Source organism: Oncorhynchus kisutch, linkage group LG3 (assembly GCF_002021735.2).
Source record: "Oncorhynchus kisutch isolate 150728-3 linkage group LG3, Okis_V2, whole genome shotgun sequence".
Taxonomy (NCBI): Eukaryota; Metazoa; Chordata; class Actinopteri; order Salmoniformes; family Salmonidae; genus Oncorhynchus; species Oncorhynchus kisutch.
In genome coordinates, this window is record NC_034176.2 from 39139898 (window position 1) to 39152294 (window position 12397).

Here is a 12397-nt window from a genome sequence, read left to right on the forward strand (position 1 = left end):
TGTCTGTCTGTCTGTCTGTCTGTCTGTCTGTCTGTCTGTCACTGTCTGTCTGTCTCTGACTGTCTCTGTCTGTCTGTCTCTGACTGTCTCTGTCTGTCTGTCTCTGTCTATCTCTGTATTCTTACTGTATCTGTGTGTTCTGTGTGTGTAGTTTCCCCAGTGATGGAGAGAGTGTCTGGGAACATTGTCGAGTTTGAGATGAGCTCCTTGACCCCTGCCACCCACTACACTGTCAAGGTCTATGCCATGAGAGCGTCTGCTAAGAGCGCCGTCACCACAACTGAGTTCACCACTGGTGAGTGGCCTAAAGGGCCAAGACCTAGAACATTCCCTCCCACACACAAACTCTCACTTCCAAGTCTTTTTCTTTTTTTTTACCCCCTACCACTTCAAACAGACAACCTGAACCTGCAAAAAGAAGGTCAAAATAAGAGGTACGCAGTCTGAACTATGCTCTCTCTCCCCTAGATGTGGATGCCCCTCAGGGCCTGGCAGCCAGTAACATCCAGACAGAGAACGCCATGTTGACCTGGAAGGCCCCACGTGCTGACATCACCGGCTACATCCTCAGCTTCGAGTCAGCTGACGGCACAATCCGGGTAAGTAGTGGAGCCATAGAAATGGAACCGTAGAAATATAATCTATTCTATTCCAGTAGAATCTATTCTAATCTGAAACCTATTTCTATGGATGGAACAACCTTGCATTCTTTCAATTCTAGAATAGATGATTGTTTTGTCCAAGAGGTCTATTGACCTATTGATGAATACATATTTGGGATCTAGAAAATAACTATATTACAGAGTCTATGTTAGGACAGACACAGTCTCACAGTTTCAGGTAATATGGACACTGTCCTATCTAAATCCAATGTATTATTAATTCTGTATTTCTGGCGTATATTCTGACTACTGTGGTGTTGTGGTGTTCCGCCAGGAGGTTGTTCTGAGCCCCACAGCCACCTCCTACAACATGGCCCAGCTGAGTGCCTCCACTGAGTACTCCGTCAGACTGCAGGCCATCGCAGGGCCCAAGAGGAGCAGAGTCATCACCACCGTCTTCACCACCAGTGAGTGTGTTACCATAGTGATGCTGGAGTCTAGTGGTAGCTCTGCCGACTCCGGACCGAACATACCTTCTGGCAATAGGGTTATGGATCCTGCCTCGGCCCCTACTCTCTGTTTTCCTCTGGATCTGTCTCCCCGACTGTCCTTGTCCATAAATGCTAAAATATGAAAATATACACTACTGTTCAGAAGTTTGGGCTCACTTAGAAATGCCCTTAAAATAACATCAAATATACAGTGTAGACATTGTTAATTTGTAAATTACTACTGTAGCTGGAAATGGCAGATTTGTAATGGAATATCTACATAGGCATACAGAGGCCATTTTGAGCCTGTAATCGAACCCACAAATGCTGATGCTCCACATGCTCAACTAGTCTAAAGAAGGCTAGTTTTCAGCTGTGCTAACATAATTGCAAAACAGTTTTCTAATGATCAATTAGCCTTTTTAAAATGATCAACTTAGATTAGCTAACACAACGTGCCATTGGAACACAGGAGTGATGGTTGCTGATAATGGGCCTCTGTACGCCTATGTAGATATTCCATAAAAGAATCTGCCATTTCCAGCTACAATAGTCATTTACAACATTAACAATGTCTACACTGTATTTCTGATCAATTTGATGTTATTTTAATGGCCCCAAAAAACGGGCTTTTCATTCTAAAACAAGGACATTTCTAAGTGACCGTAAAACGTTTGAACGGTACTGTATGTTTAAAAAAACATGTCATGAATATTGAATAGAGATGGCCTCAGTGGATTGTCACTGTACCCTCTGTTCTGTTCACCATCCACTGAGACCATCTCTATTCAATATTCATCTCAAGCGTAGAGTTTGTTGGGCGGATGGAACTGTTTAGTAACTAATCCTCTGTGTGTGTGCGCGTGTGTGTGTGCGTGCGTGTGTGCGTAGTTGGCGTGCTGTACAAACACCCTAGGGACTGCTCCCAGGCCTTGCTGAATGGAGACACAGCGTCTGGTGTTCACACCATCTACCTGGGTGGAGATGAGGGTCAGCCCATACAGGTCTACTGTGACATGGACATGGATGGAGGTGGATGGATTGTAAGTCACCGGCCAGTAAACTGTGCAACCCAACTTGGCAAGACTTCCTATGAAGTGCATACGTATAATGCTTTATATCACATCCTTTATCATGCTTTATAATGAGTTATAACACTGACTATATGAACAAACGCATAAGCGGTTCTAAACCGTGTTGATTCCGATGCATCTAATGTGGTGCAATGGATCTTAGTCCATATGATGTTAGAATGAGTGAGCTGATGTAGTTTGGCCCGATCCCATGCAGGTGTTTGTCCGACGCCAGAGCGGTAAACTGGAGTTCTTCCGCAACTGGAGGAACTACACTGCTGGCTTTGGTGACATGAACGACGAGTTCTGGCTCGGTATGGTCATATTATGGAAAACATTTCAACACACACATTGATTCAGCTATAGCACCACTGTGTGATCAGGAGTATTTTGTCAAATGTTTGAAATCTTTTAGATGCGATATGTTTTATTGTCCTCCACAGAGGAAATTCATGTCCACAGTTCCTACATTTACATAAAAAGTCGAGCACATCACCTTGACTTTATATCTTTTTCTCCAAAGGCCTGTCAAACCTCCATAAGATCACAGTAGCAGGACAGTATGAACTTCGTGTGGACCTCAGAGACAAGGGGGATGTAGCCTACGCCCAGTATGACAAGTTCTCTGTCTCTGATCCCCGCAGTCGCTACAAGGTCCACGTTGGAGGCTACAGTGGTACCGCGGGTTAGTCTTCCTTCTCTACAACCATTAGTTACATGCCTGCATCCCAAATAGCACCCTATTCCCTCCATGGTGCGCCATTTTTTTACCAGAGCCCAAACGTAGTGCACTATATAGGGCATAGGGTGCCGTTTGGTAAAGGACTTGACATGGTGTTAGGTGTGAGTATGACGTCAGCATGGATTCAAAACCTCCTTCCTCAAGTCCGATCACTTTCTCTCTGCTGCCCTGTGTAGGTGATTCTATGACCTACCACCATGGTCGCCCATTCTCAACCTACGACCATGACAATGACATCGCCGTCACAAACTGTGCCCTGTCCTACAAGGGTGCCTTCTGGTATAAGAATTGCCATCGTGTCAACCTTATGGGACGATATGGAGATGACAGTCATAGCAAGGTGAGCGCACATATATTTGAAAGTACAAAAACTAACAGCAATTTCTACATCCATATTTCAAAAATACTTCTGTAGCGCAGTATGAAACTATAGACAGAAATGTTTGGATGCAAATTGACTATGCAAATGAGGAAATGCAAGGCATTTGTGTTAATAAAATAAAATGTTCTTCAGGGAGTCAACTGGTTCCATTGGAAAGGCCACGAGCACTCCATTGAGTTTGCTGAGATGAAGATCAGGCCATCCAACTTCAGGAACTTTGAGGGAAGAAGGAAGCGATCGTAAACCAACCGACCAATCCACGCTCCGACCCCTCTCCTTGTCGCTCCGCTTCGTGACCCCTGAACCCGTCCTCCATCCTCTGCCCCTGCTGATTCCAGGGTAGCATTCCAAATGGCACCCTATTCCCTGTGCAGTGCACTACTTTACGGGCCCTCGTCAAAAGTAGTGCACTACATAGGGAATAGGGTGCCATTTGGGACACAACCCACACCTCCCCGCAGCTACCAAAGCCACTGCCAAGAGCCCAGCCACCTCAAATTACACCCCTCCTCCTGCTCACTCACAGAAATAAGCACAGATTCAGTCAAATTCACTACAAATTCCACTATCCAACCCCACCTGATACAAAATGGTTGTGTGCAGTATAAATACTGTCAAAGCCAAATTGATGTGAAAAAAAATGAACTCCACCAACCCAGCCCACGCCGATTAAACATGCACCAAAGAGAGCTTAATCTATGAAACCCGAGTATAAAGCATTTCTTTCTTTCTTCTCACTCTCACAATGTTACAGCACTAAGCGGAGGGGTGCATTTGAGTCTGGTATGGCATGGCACATTAACATGTAGAATACTGATGTTTTCTGCCTCTACAGTGTGTCCATCTCCTCCAGCCACAGTAGCTTGTTCATTAGGGTGTTCGCAGAGAGGGCATGGCTGTCTACATACATGTGGTCTTGTTTTAGTGTCAGGGCCTCTTCAATAATACTGATAACCTCTAAACTGGATTATAGAAATTATATTCTTTGAATAACACAACACCCAATAAAAGCACATACTGTGCCGTATGTACATTCAATTCCATCATCCGGATTGAAGTGATGTTATTGATCTCCTGGATTGAAGTGAGATTATTGATCAAAAAACAGGATGTTCTTCATAAACCGCACGACTCGTTCAGATGTTAAATGTCTGCGTAAAATGGAGAGAGATCCCAGAGAAAGTCCTATCTTGTCGTTCATCAGTCTATGTGTGACTCATCCTTTGTCCCTTTATATCTTTCCCGACATCCCTTCTTCACCTCAACCTGCAAACTGTCATCTGAAATGACACGGGCGAAAATAAATGACATTCTGAACATAGATCATCTGCTGCATCCCACACAGACATATGTGTATGACATGATGTGTTTCCATTGATTGTGTGGGCCATGCAAGTGCTTGTGCAATTGTTTCTTACACATTTACCTGAGCTTGTACTATTTGTTCCTCCAGCTATCATGCATTAGCTACAGGATCCAGAGGGAAAAGTCAATGTGTTTGATTTGTTTTTATTTCCTTTATAAAATCCAAGGCGGGACCTATTATTCAATATATAATGAAATGGTGGGTGATTGTTACATTTTTTGCTAAATGTGAAATACATATATGGATACATATATGTGTGCAACAAGTCAGAGGGGAATATTGTGTTGAAATACAAAATATATTGATGCTGAAAATAGGTTCATGGCCAATTCCAATTGACATTGTAAGGTCACTGTTCACTTTGCTGAGAAACATATATTTGGGCACACCAAAATTAACTACAGAAGTTTAGTTAAGAGGGGAATATTGTGTTTTGAAATGCAAAATATATTGATGCTGAAAAGAGGTTCATGGCAAATTCCAACTGACATTGTAAGGTCACAGTGTTCACTTTGCTGATAAACATATATTTGGGCACACCAAAATTAACTAAAGAGAAGTTGTTCTCATTCTGTTTTGTCCCCCCTCCCCCCTCCCCATGCCTGGAGACGAAACCACTGACCCCCGTCCCTTGAATACCTGTGTAATGAAACGTTTCTGTGCTTCTGTGGTTTAACATTTTTGGGGGATTATAACTGGGTGAACAACAGGTGTTTCTCTGTAACACGTATTACAATAAAACAAAGTTTGTTTAAAAATGACGAGTCTTCAATCTTGTCTAAAGCAAAACATTTTTTAAATAATTTAAGACGCCGATCAGTTACCGCCATAAATGTGTTTTTACCTTTGATATTTGGAGTTGGCTCGTCAATAGCTCTTCGACGCAGCCATGGGAAGGAGCCATAGAGTGTCTATAAAGCCTATTTTGGGGGCTATTTATAGTACTAAGAATGCACGCCTCATATTTATAATGAGATTGTATTTTTATGGGAGGTGGCCTACACATGAAGGTCTATCGATCACATGTATTGATCAATGCCACGTGAAGGGGGCACTAGCACAACAAAGCACCGCTGTTATGATACTGATGGTTTGCGGAGACTGATAGTTTGTACGGTTGTGGCTACCCGTATAGCGCCATCTAGTTGTCACTTCAGTGATAACAGTTGTTGACAGCTGTAGCGTTGTAACTAACCCGTTTCCTAACCGTAAACTTATTAACCTAATCTGCTACATTAGTTATCGTAACCCACTATGTAAACAAACCACCAGTGCTGAAAACCGGTAGTAATCACCACCACCGGCCATTCCAGTAGGACCCGTATGCTGTTTAGTAGTCAGAGCTTTTAAGGAGCTCTGAGTCAGACGGAAACTATTTTCCTGTTTGCTCTTTGGCCTGGGAGTGGCAACATGAAATCGTAGCAAGGAAATGATGCAAGCTTGATGTTGTCGCCACCGTGAATGCTTTTCTTTTGGTGCTTCGCGAATACAGAAACAGTAACCTAGGAATTAATATGTTTAGGAATTAAAATCAGATACACTCGAGATACCGATTGTATATGATTACTTTGCAATGCTTAAAACGTCTTACTGGAGGTTAGTGAAGTATTTTATCATTGCAGGTGTACTCACAGTTGTTGTTAATATCTTACTGAACAAAAAAGCTCAGCCAAAGACGGATTTATCAACACCAAGTCCTCTGTCTCAGGAACTTTACAAGGTGATTTCCCCAGAGACCTACAAATACGTTCTCAACCATGTGTCTGTGTGTAAGGAAAGAAGCCCATTTCTGGTGCTAATGGTTCCAGTGGCACCCTCTGATGGGTTATCCAGGGATGCTATCAGAAAGACATGGGGCAGACCAGGCCTCATCTCTAATGTGGATATCCTCACTCTGTTCTATGTGGGCTTGCCCGCGGAGGGACAAAGCTCCCACATTCAACGGGACCTAGAGAAGGAGAGCAAAGAACACGCTGACATCATCCAAATGGACTTCCTGGACAGCTACCACAACCTGACCATCAAGTCCATGATGATCATGAACTGGCTCGCCACCCACTGTCAGGGTGCCTCTTATGCGATGAAGGTGGACACAGACGTTTTCGTCAACGTGTTCTACCTGGTCAATAAGCTGTTAGTTGGAGGTGGCCCTCTCAGGCATAAGTACATCACAGGCTCAGTCATCAGTGACGGCAGGCCTCGTAGGGATAGGAAGAGCAAGTGGCATCTGTCTGAGGACATTTACCCCGAAGACACATTCCCCCCATATGTCTCTGGAGCAGGGTATGTCTTCTCTATTGACCTGGCCAACAGGATCTCATGGGCATCCAGGTTTGTGAGACCCATCCCCCTGGAGGATGTCTATGTGGGGTTGTGTCTCCGGGTACTAGGGGTCCGGCCTGTGTACTCTCAAACACTGCTTCCTCCCAGGAACTTGTTTGAGATCAATCGGTTGGATTATGAGACGTGTACGTATGACACACGGGTCATTGTCACTGGATTTAAACCACATGAGCTGCTGGACATTTGGGGTGACTTTCAGAAAAGCCATCTCACCTGCTGATGTCTCAATCCAGTCTTTCTGAGGCACTAAAATGAATAACATGCCCTCAAATTAATGTGTATGTTTCTTTGTTTTCTCCAGTGGTGGAAAAAGTATGCAATTGTGCTCCTTGAGTAAAAGTCTAAAAGTATTTGGTTCTAAATACACTTAAGTATTCAAAGTAAAAGTATAAATAATTTCAAATTCCTTATTAAGCATAGCAGACGGCTCCATTTTTCTTGTTTTTCAAATGTACAGATCGCCAGGGGCACACTCCAACACTCAGATATAGTTTACAAATTGAGCATTTCTGTTTAGTGAGTCAGCCAGATGAGAGGCAGTAGGGATGACCGCTTGTTCTCTTGATAAGTGCGGGAATTTAACCGTGTTCCTGTCCTGCTAAGCATTCAAAATGTAACGAGTACTTTTGGGTATCAGGGAAAATTCATGAAGTAAAAAGTACATTATTTTCTTTAGGAATGTAGTGAAGTAAAAGTTGTAAAAAAATATAAATAGTAATGATACCCCAAAAAAGTAGTACTTAGAAGTATTTTTTACTTAAGTACCTTACACCACTGGTTTTCTCTGACATTACAACTAGTGGAGGCAATGTTCTTTGATGTCATACACAATATCTTGAACTCGACTGGTGTTTGACTGGTGTTTGTTGGCAAAATTATAAGCTACAATTAGGTGAAAGGTTTATTATCGACCTCTAATACTAAAGAGGTTGACATAAAATTGACATAAAATTAGATGTAATCATTCCAAAGGGAAGCAAAGCTCTGCAGTTACACTTGATAAACAGCTGGTGGCATAGTTCACCCACTATCCTATTATAATGACATGGAAGAGAACAGATCAGTATCACAGTGCAATGGTGTGTGGTGTCATGGCCAGAGTATCATTACAAGTCACATATGTTATTTAATCATGTCTATTCAAGTGCCTTCTGATCATAGAACATATTGAATCTGTCCAACTACTACCTCAGAAAATGTATTCCATATTATGTTCAATGCATTTTTATCCTCTGCACTGAATAGTGTCATTGAACAAGTAGACCATTCACCTGACTATCCTTAATGCAATGTAATCTAACTGAGGAAAATGTTTATATTTATGACTTTATTTAGTTATTTGATGTTATAGTATAGTAATCCATATCATTATAATTAAGTGTTTGTTGGTGGTGACTGTTACATAATTGCTGTGGGAAAATAGTCAAGTTAACAGAGGAATGAAGATGTCCTCAGATGCTGTGTAATCACAGGGTGGGTGGATGGTAAAATGATGATATAATGATAGAATCTCCCTGCAGCAGAAGAGGGATTTGTTAGTGAGGGGGATCAAAAAATAGGCTGATGATTCATGAACATTAGAGTCGGCAGCCCGCTTCTCTCAGCCAGCCTGCAGCAGATGGTTGACTAACAGTCAGGCTGTAGGACCAGTCACACTAACCATAGCACCATGAGACAGTGACAAACAGTAAGTTCCAGCCTTTCTTTGTTACGCTACTTTACCTCTTCTGTGTGTATTTGGTTCCCACACTTTCAGAGCGAGTTTATGCTTAGACTGGTGCACTCAAGCCTGCAAAACAACCATGTTCCGCTTTCCCGGCTCCAATGTTACCTTCATGCAAACTCTGTTTGACATCAAAATGTTCCAAGAAATATAGCTGGTTCATATAATATTTGTGAGTTTAGTTACAGTGACTGTCTATGAAAATACTGTTTAAAATGATTATATATTAAAGACTTAGCTAGAATAATGTCTATGTCTCCAATACTGCATCATTTTACAGATTGTTATATTGTGTTATGGGGGGGGGGGGGGGGGGGGATTCTGACCTGGCTAAGCACGTGTAAATGGAACTTAATTCCCTTGTATTAACTTTTCTCTCTATGTGTATTCTGACCTTGAACTTAAGCATGAGAATAGCATGCTGTTCACCCGCTATTCATTGCCAGTGGATATCATAGAAATGAAGGCGTGGTGGAGGTGTGTCTACAGATACTCCGTATTCTGACCTTGATTTAATTCCCTCATAATTCCACCACCTTAACGCGATGAAAGGTTGAATAATGTAGAGCAACCTGTCACTTCCAAGTGGAACAACATAAAGGTATATTATACTTCATTCTTTCCCAAATAGAAATAACACCATTCCGGCTCCTGAGTGGCACAGCGGTGCAACTGCATTGCATGTAGTAGTGTTAGAGGTGTTACTACAGTCCCGGGTTCATATCCCGGGCTGTGCCACAACCGGCCGTGGTCGGAAGTCCCATAGGACGGCGCACAATTGGCCCAGTGTCGTCCGGGTTAGGGGAGGGTTTGGCGGGTGGGGTTTTACTTGGCTCTAGCGACTCCTTGTGGTGGGCCGAGTGCCTGGCGGCTGACCCCGGATGCCAGATGAACGGTGTTTCCTCTGACACGTTGGTGCGGCTGGCTTCTGGGCGTTAGGCGGGTCATGTTTTGGGGGGCGCATGACCACCTTCGCCTCTCTCTCTCTCGAGCCCGTTGGGGAGTTGCAACGATGAGCCAACATTGAAAAATTGGGGAGAAAAAGGGGCTAAAATAAAAAAACATTTATGAAATAACACCATTCTCCACTATACTTTATAAATTGATAAGAGTAAAACGGTAAGTATCAATTACAATTATTTTATATATATTTTACCTTTTGATCGCTGGAGACATGTGAAACCAGTCATATGGCAGCAAATGGAAGCATATCAACACTTTTCCACAGTGAAGTTCGGGATGAAATGTGGAGACCCAGACTATAGGCTTCTGAAGCCATGAAGGTGGTATACCGGGAAACCAACGGAGTTGATTATTTCTAGAAGGTTTTAATTATATGCCCAGACTTTTCACTGTATTTCTTTTACAATTTGTAGTATTAAATATTAGCCACGCTCAGTTATACTCACGTACATTTATAATTGTCACTAACTTTATTTGTTAGTCTCCTTACATTTTGCATCATTCCATTACATCGTTAGGTTACCTTTCTGTCCCCTGTCACGTTCATGTGGTTGTTCCTGAGGATCGCGAGCAAAAGTGGATCATATAAGACTAACGTATTACAAGTTGTGCATTAATGCATCCGATTTGAATCATTATGGAACGCACACCAGACTTAGCAGTTTAAACCTGGACCCTGACACACGGTTCATGACAACTGGACCATTGTCATCACAGTTGCATGATTAGTGAGGGTTATCAGGGTAGAGTTAAGGGACTACTATTCAACCCTTACTGTACACTTTTCTCCCCTTACAATATTTCATGGATGGAACAATTGATTATGGAACTTTCGGGATAAATGAACCCACCAATATATTTTGTGCAAGGGCTGGTCCATTTGTAATCCTAGTGGGCATATCTAACTTGTTTTTATTGTGCAAAATTATCATTATCTGGCTAATAATGGGGGCCACATCTGGCTAATAATGGGGGCCACATCTGGCTAATAATGGGGGCCACAAGGAATATGTTTTGCAGGTGGGTTAGAAATGCCAAGGCTGATTTCTGGTCACAGCCTCTACCCCTAATTTTGTGCGTTAAAGGCTTTCCAAACCTGTTTGAAAACTTTACCAAAATACTTTCCTGACCCTAAAAAATTACAAGATTAGAGTATTTTTTAATCTATATATTGGTGCTGGAAGGAGATGAATATGCATATATTTACATGGATTTCATTCATTGATCCCTAATATTCTGAACCGTTCCATACTCTACATTACCTAAAGTATAAGGACACCTGCTTGTCGAACATCTTTTTCCAAAATCATGGGCATGAATATGTAATTGGTCTCCCTTTTCTGCTATAACATCCTCCACTTATCTGGAAAAACTTTCCACTAAATGTTGGAACATTGCTGGGGGGACTTGCTTCCATTCAGCCACAAGAGCATTAGTGAGGTCGGGTACTAATTTTGGGCGATTAGGCATGGCTGGCAGTCAGCATTCCAAATTATCCTAATGGTATTCAATGGGGTTGAGGTCAGGGCTCTGTGCAGACCAGTCAAGTTCTTCCACACCGATCACGAACAAACCATTTATGTATGGACCTCGCTTTGTACACGGGGGCATTGTCATGCTGAAACAGGAATGGGCCTTCCCCAAACTGTTGTCACAAAGTTGGAAGCACAGAATCATCTAGAATGTCACTGTATGCTGTAGTGTTCCTATTTCCCTTTACTAGAAATAAGGGGATTAGCCCGAACCATGAAAAACAACCCCAGACCATTATTCCTCCTCCACCAAACTTTACAGTTGGCACTATGCATTCGGGCAGGTAGTGTCTCCTGGCATCTGCCAATCCCAGATTCATCCGTTGGACTGCCAGATTGTGAAGCTTGATTCATCACTCCAGAGAACGCACTTCCACTGCTCCAGAGTTCAATGATGACGAGCTTTACACTACTCTAGCCGACGCTTGGCATTGCACATGGTGACCTAAGGCTTGTGTGCGGCTGCTCGGCCATGGAATCCCATTTGATTAAGCTCCCAACGAACAGTTCTTGGGCTAACATCGCTTCCAGAGGCAGTTTGGAACTCGGTAGTTAGTGTTCGAACCTAGGACAGTCGATTTTTACATGCTACGCGTTTCAGCACTCGGTGGTCCCATTCTGTGAGCTTGTGTGGCCTACCACTTCGAGGCTGAGCCATTGTTGCTCCTAGATGTTTCCACTTCACATTAACAGCACATACAGTTGACCGGGGCAACTCTAGCATGACAGAAATTTGACGAACTGACTTGTTGGAAAGGTGGCATCCTATGACAGTGCCACGTTGAAAGTCACTGAGCTCTTCAGTAAAGCCATTCATCTGCCAATGTTTGTCTTTGAAGATTGCATGGCTGTGTGCTCGATTTTATACACCTGTCAGCAACGGGTCTGGCTGAAATAGCCAAATTCTGTCATTTGAAGGGGTGTCCACATACTTTTGTATATATAGTGTAATTTAGTGCGTTAAGAAAATTCTAATTAAAGGTACACCACATTTAAAGGGATAGCTTTAGATACAGTAAATGTTTTGTAACCCCTATTGAATGAATACTCCATGTGAACATTTGTTGGCTAGCAAGTGGGTGGGTTTTCAGTGGTTGAACAAAATGTATTCAGCGCGCAAAAGGGAACCACGCTGCAAAGCCCAATATGCAGCTGCATACGGTAGCCTACTGTAAGTCTG

The 12397-nt window shown here is 42.8% G+C and overlaps 2 protein-coding genes across 3 annotated transcripts in view; both read left to right on the forward strand.

Moving 5' to 3' along the window:
* LOC109873947 (tenascin) overlaps positions 1–5417 on the forward strand; it is a 52992-nt gene extending 47575 nt beyond the window's left edge. For both annotated transcript variants that reach the window (XM_031805785.1, XM_031805795.1), the window contains exons 15-22: positions 152–295; positions 469–599; positions 937–1069; positions 1985–2136; positions 2384–2480; positions 2690–2851; positions 3085–3248; positions 3423–5417. In XM_031805785.1, coding sequence (XP_031661645.1) covers positions 152–295; positions 469–599; positions 937–1069; positions 1985–2136; positions 2384–2480; positions 2690–2851; positions 3085–3248; positions 3423–3533 — 1094 coding nt within the window. In that variant the 3' untranslated portion in view covers positions 3534–5417. The remainder of the gene's footprint in view (positions 1–151; positions 296–468; positions 600–936; positions 1070–1984; positions 2137–2383; positions 2481–2689; positions 2852–3084; positions 3249–3422) is intronic.
* A 601-nt stretch (positions 5418–6018) lies between these two features.
* On the forward strand, positions 6019–8971 carry b3galt8 (beta-1,3-galactosyltransferase 8). Its single transcript, XM_020463533.2, has one exon. It carries the CDS (start codon positions 6230–6232, stop codon positions 7217–7219), a length of 990 nt encoding a protein of 329 aa, XP_020319122.1. The 5' UTR covers positions 6019–6229; the 3' UTR covers positions 7220–8971.
* The last annotated feature ends 3426 nt before the right edge of the window (positions 8972–12397 follow it).

Bases quoted from the DNA above. Each gene is read 5' to 3' on its own strand.
- b3galt8 (XM_020463533.2), top strand. From the start codon at position 6,230: ATGCTTAAAACGTCTTACTGGAGGTTAGTGAAGTATTTTATCATTGCA.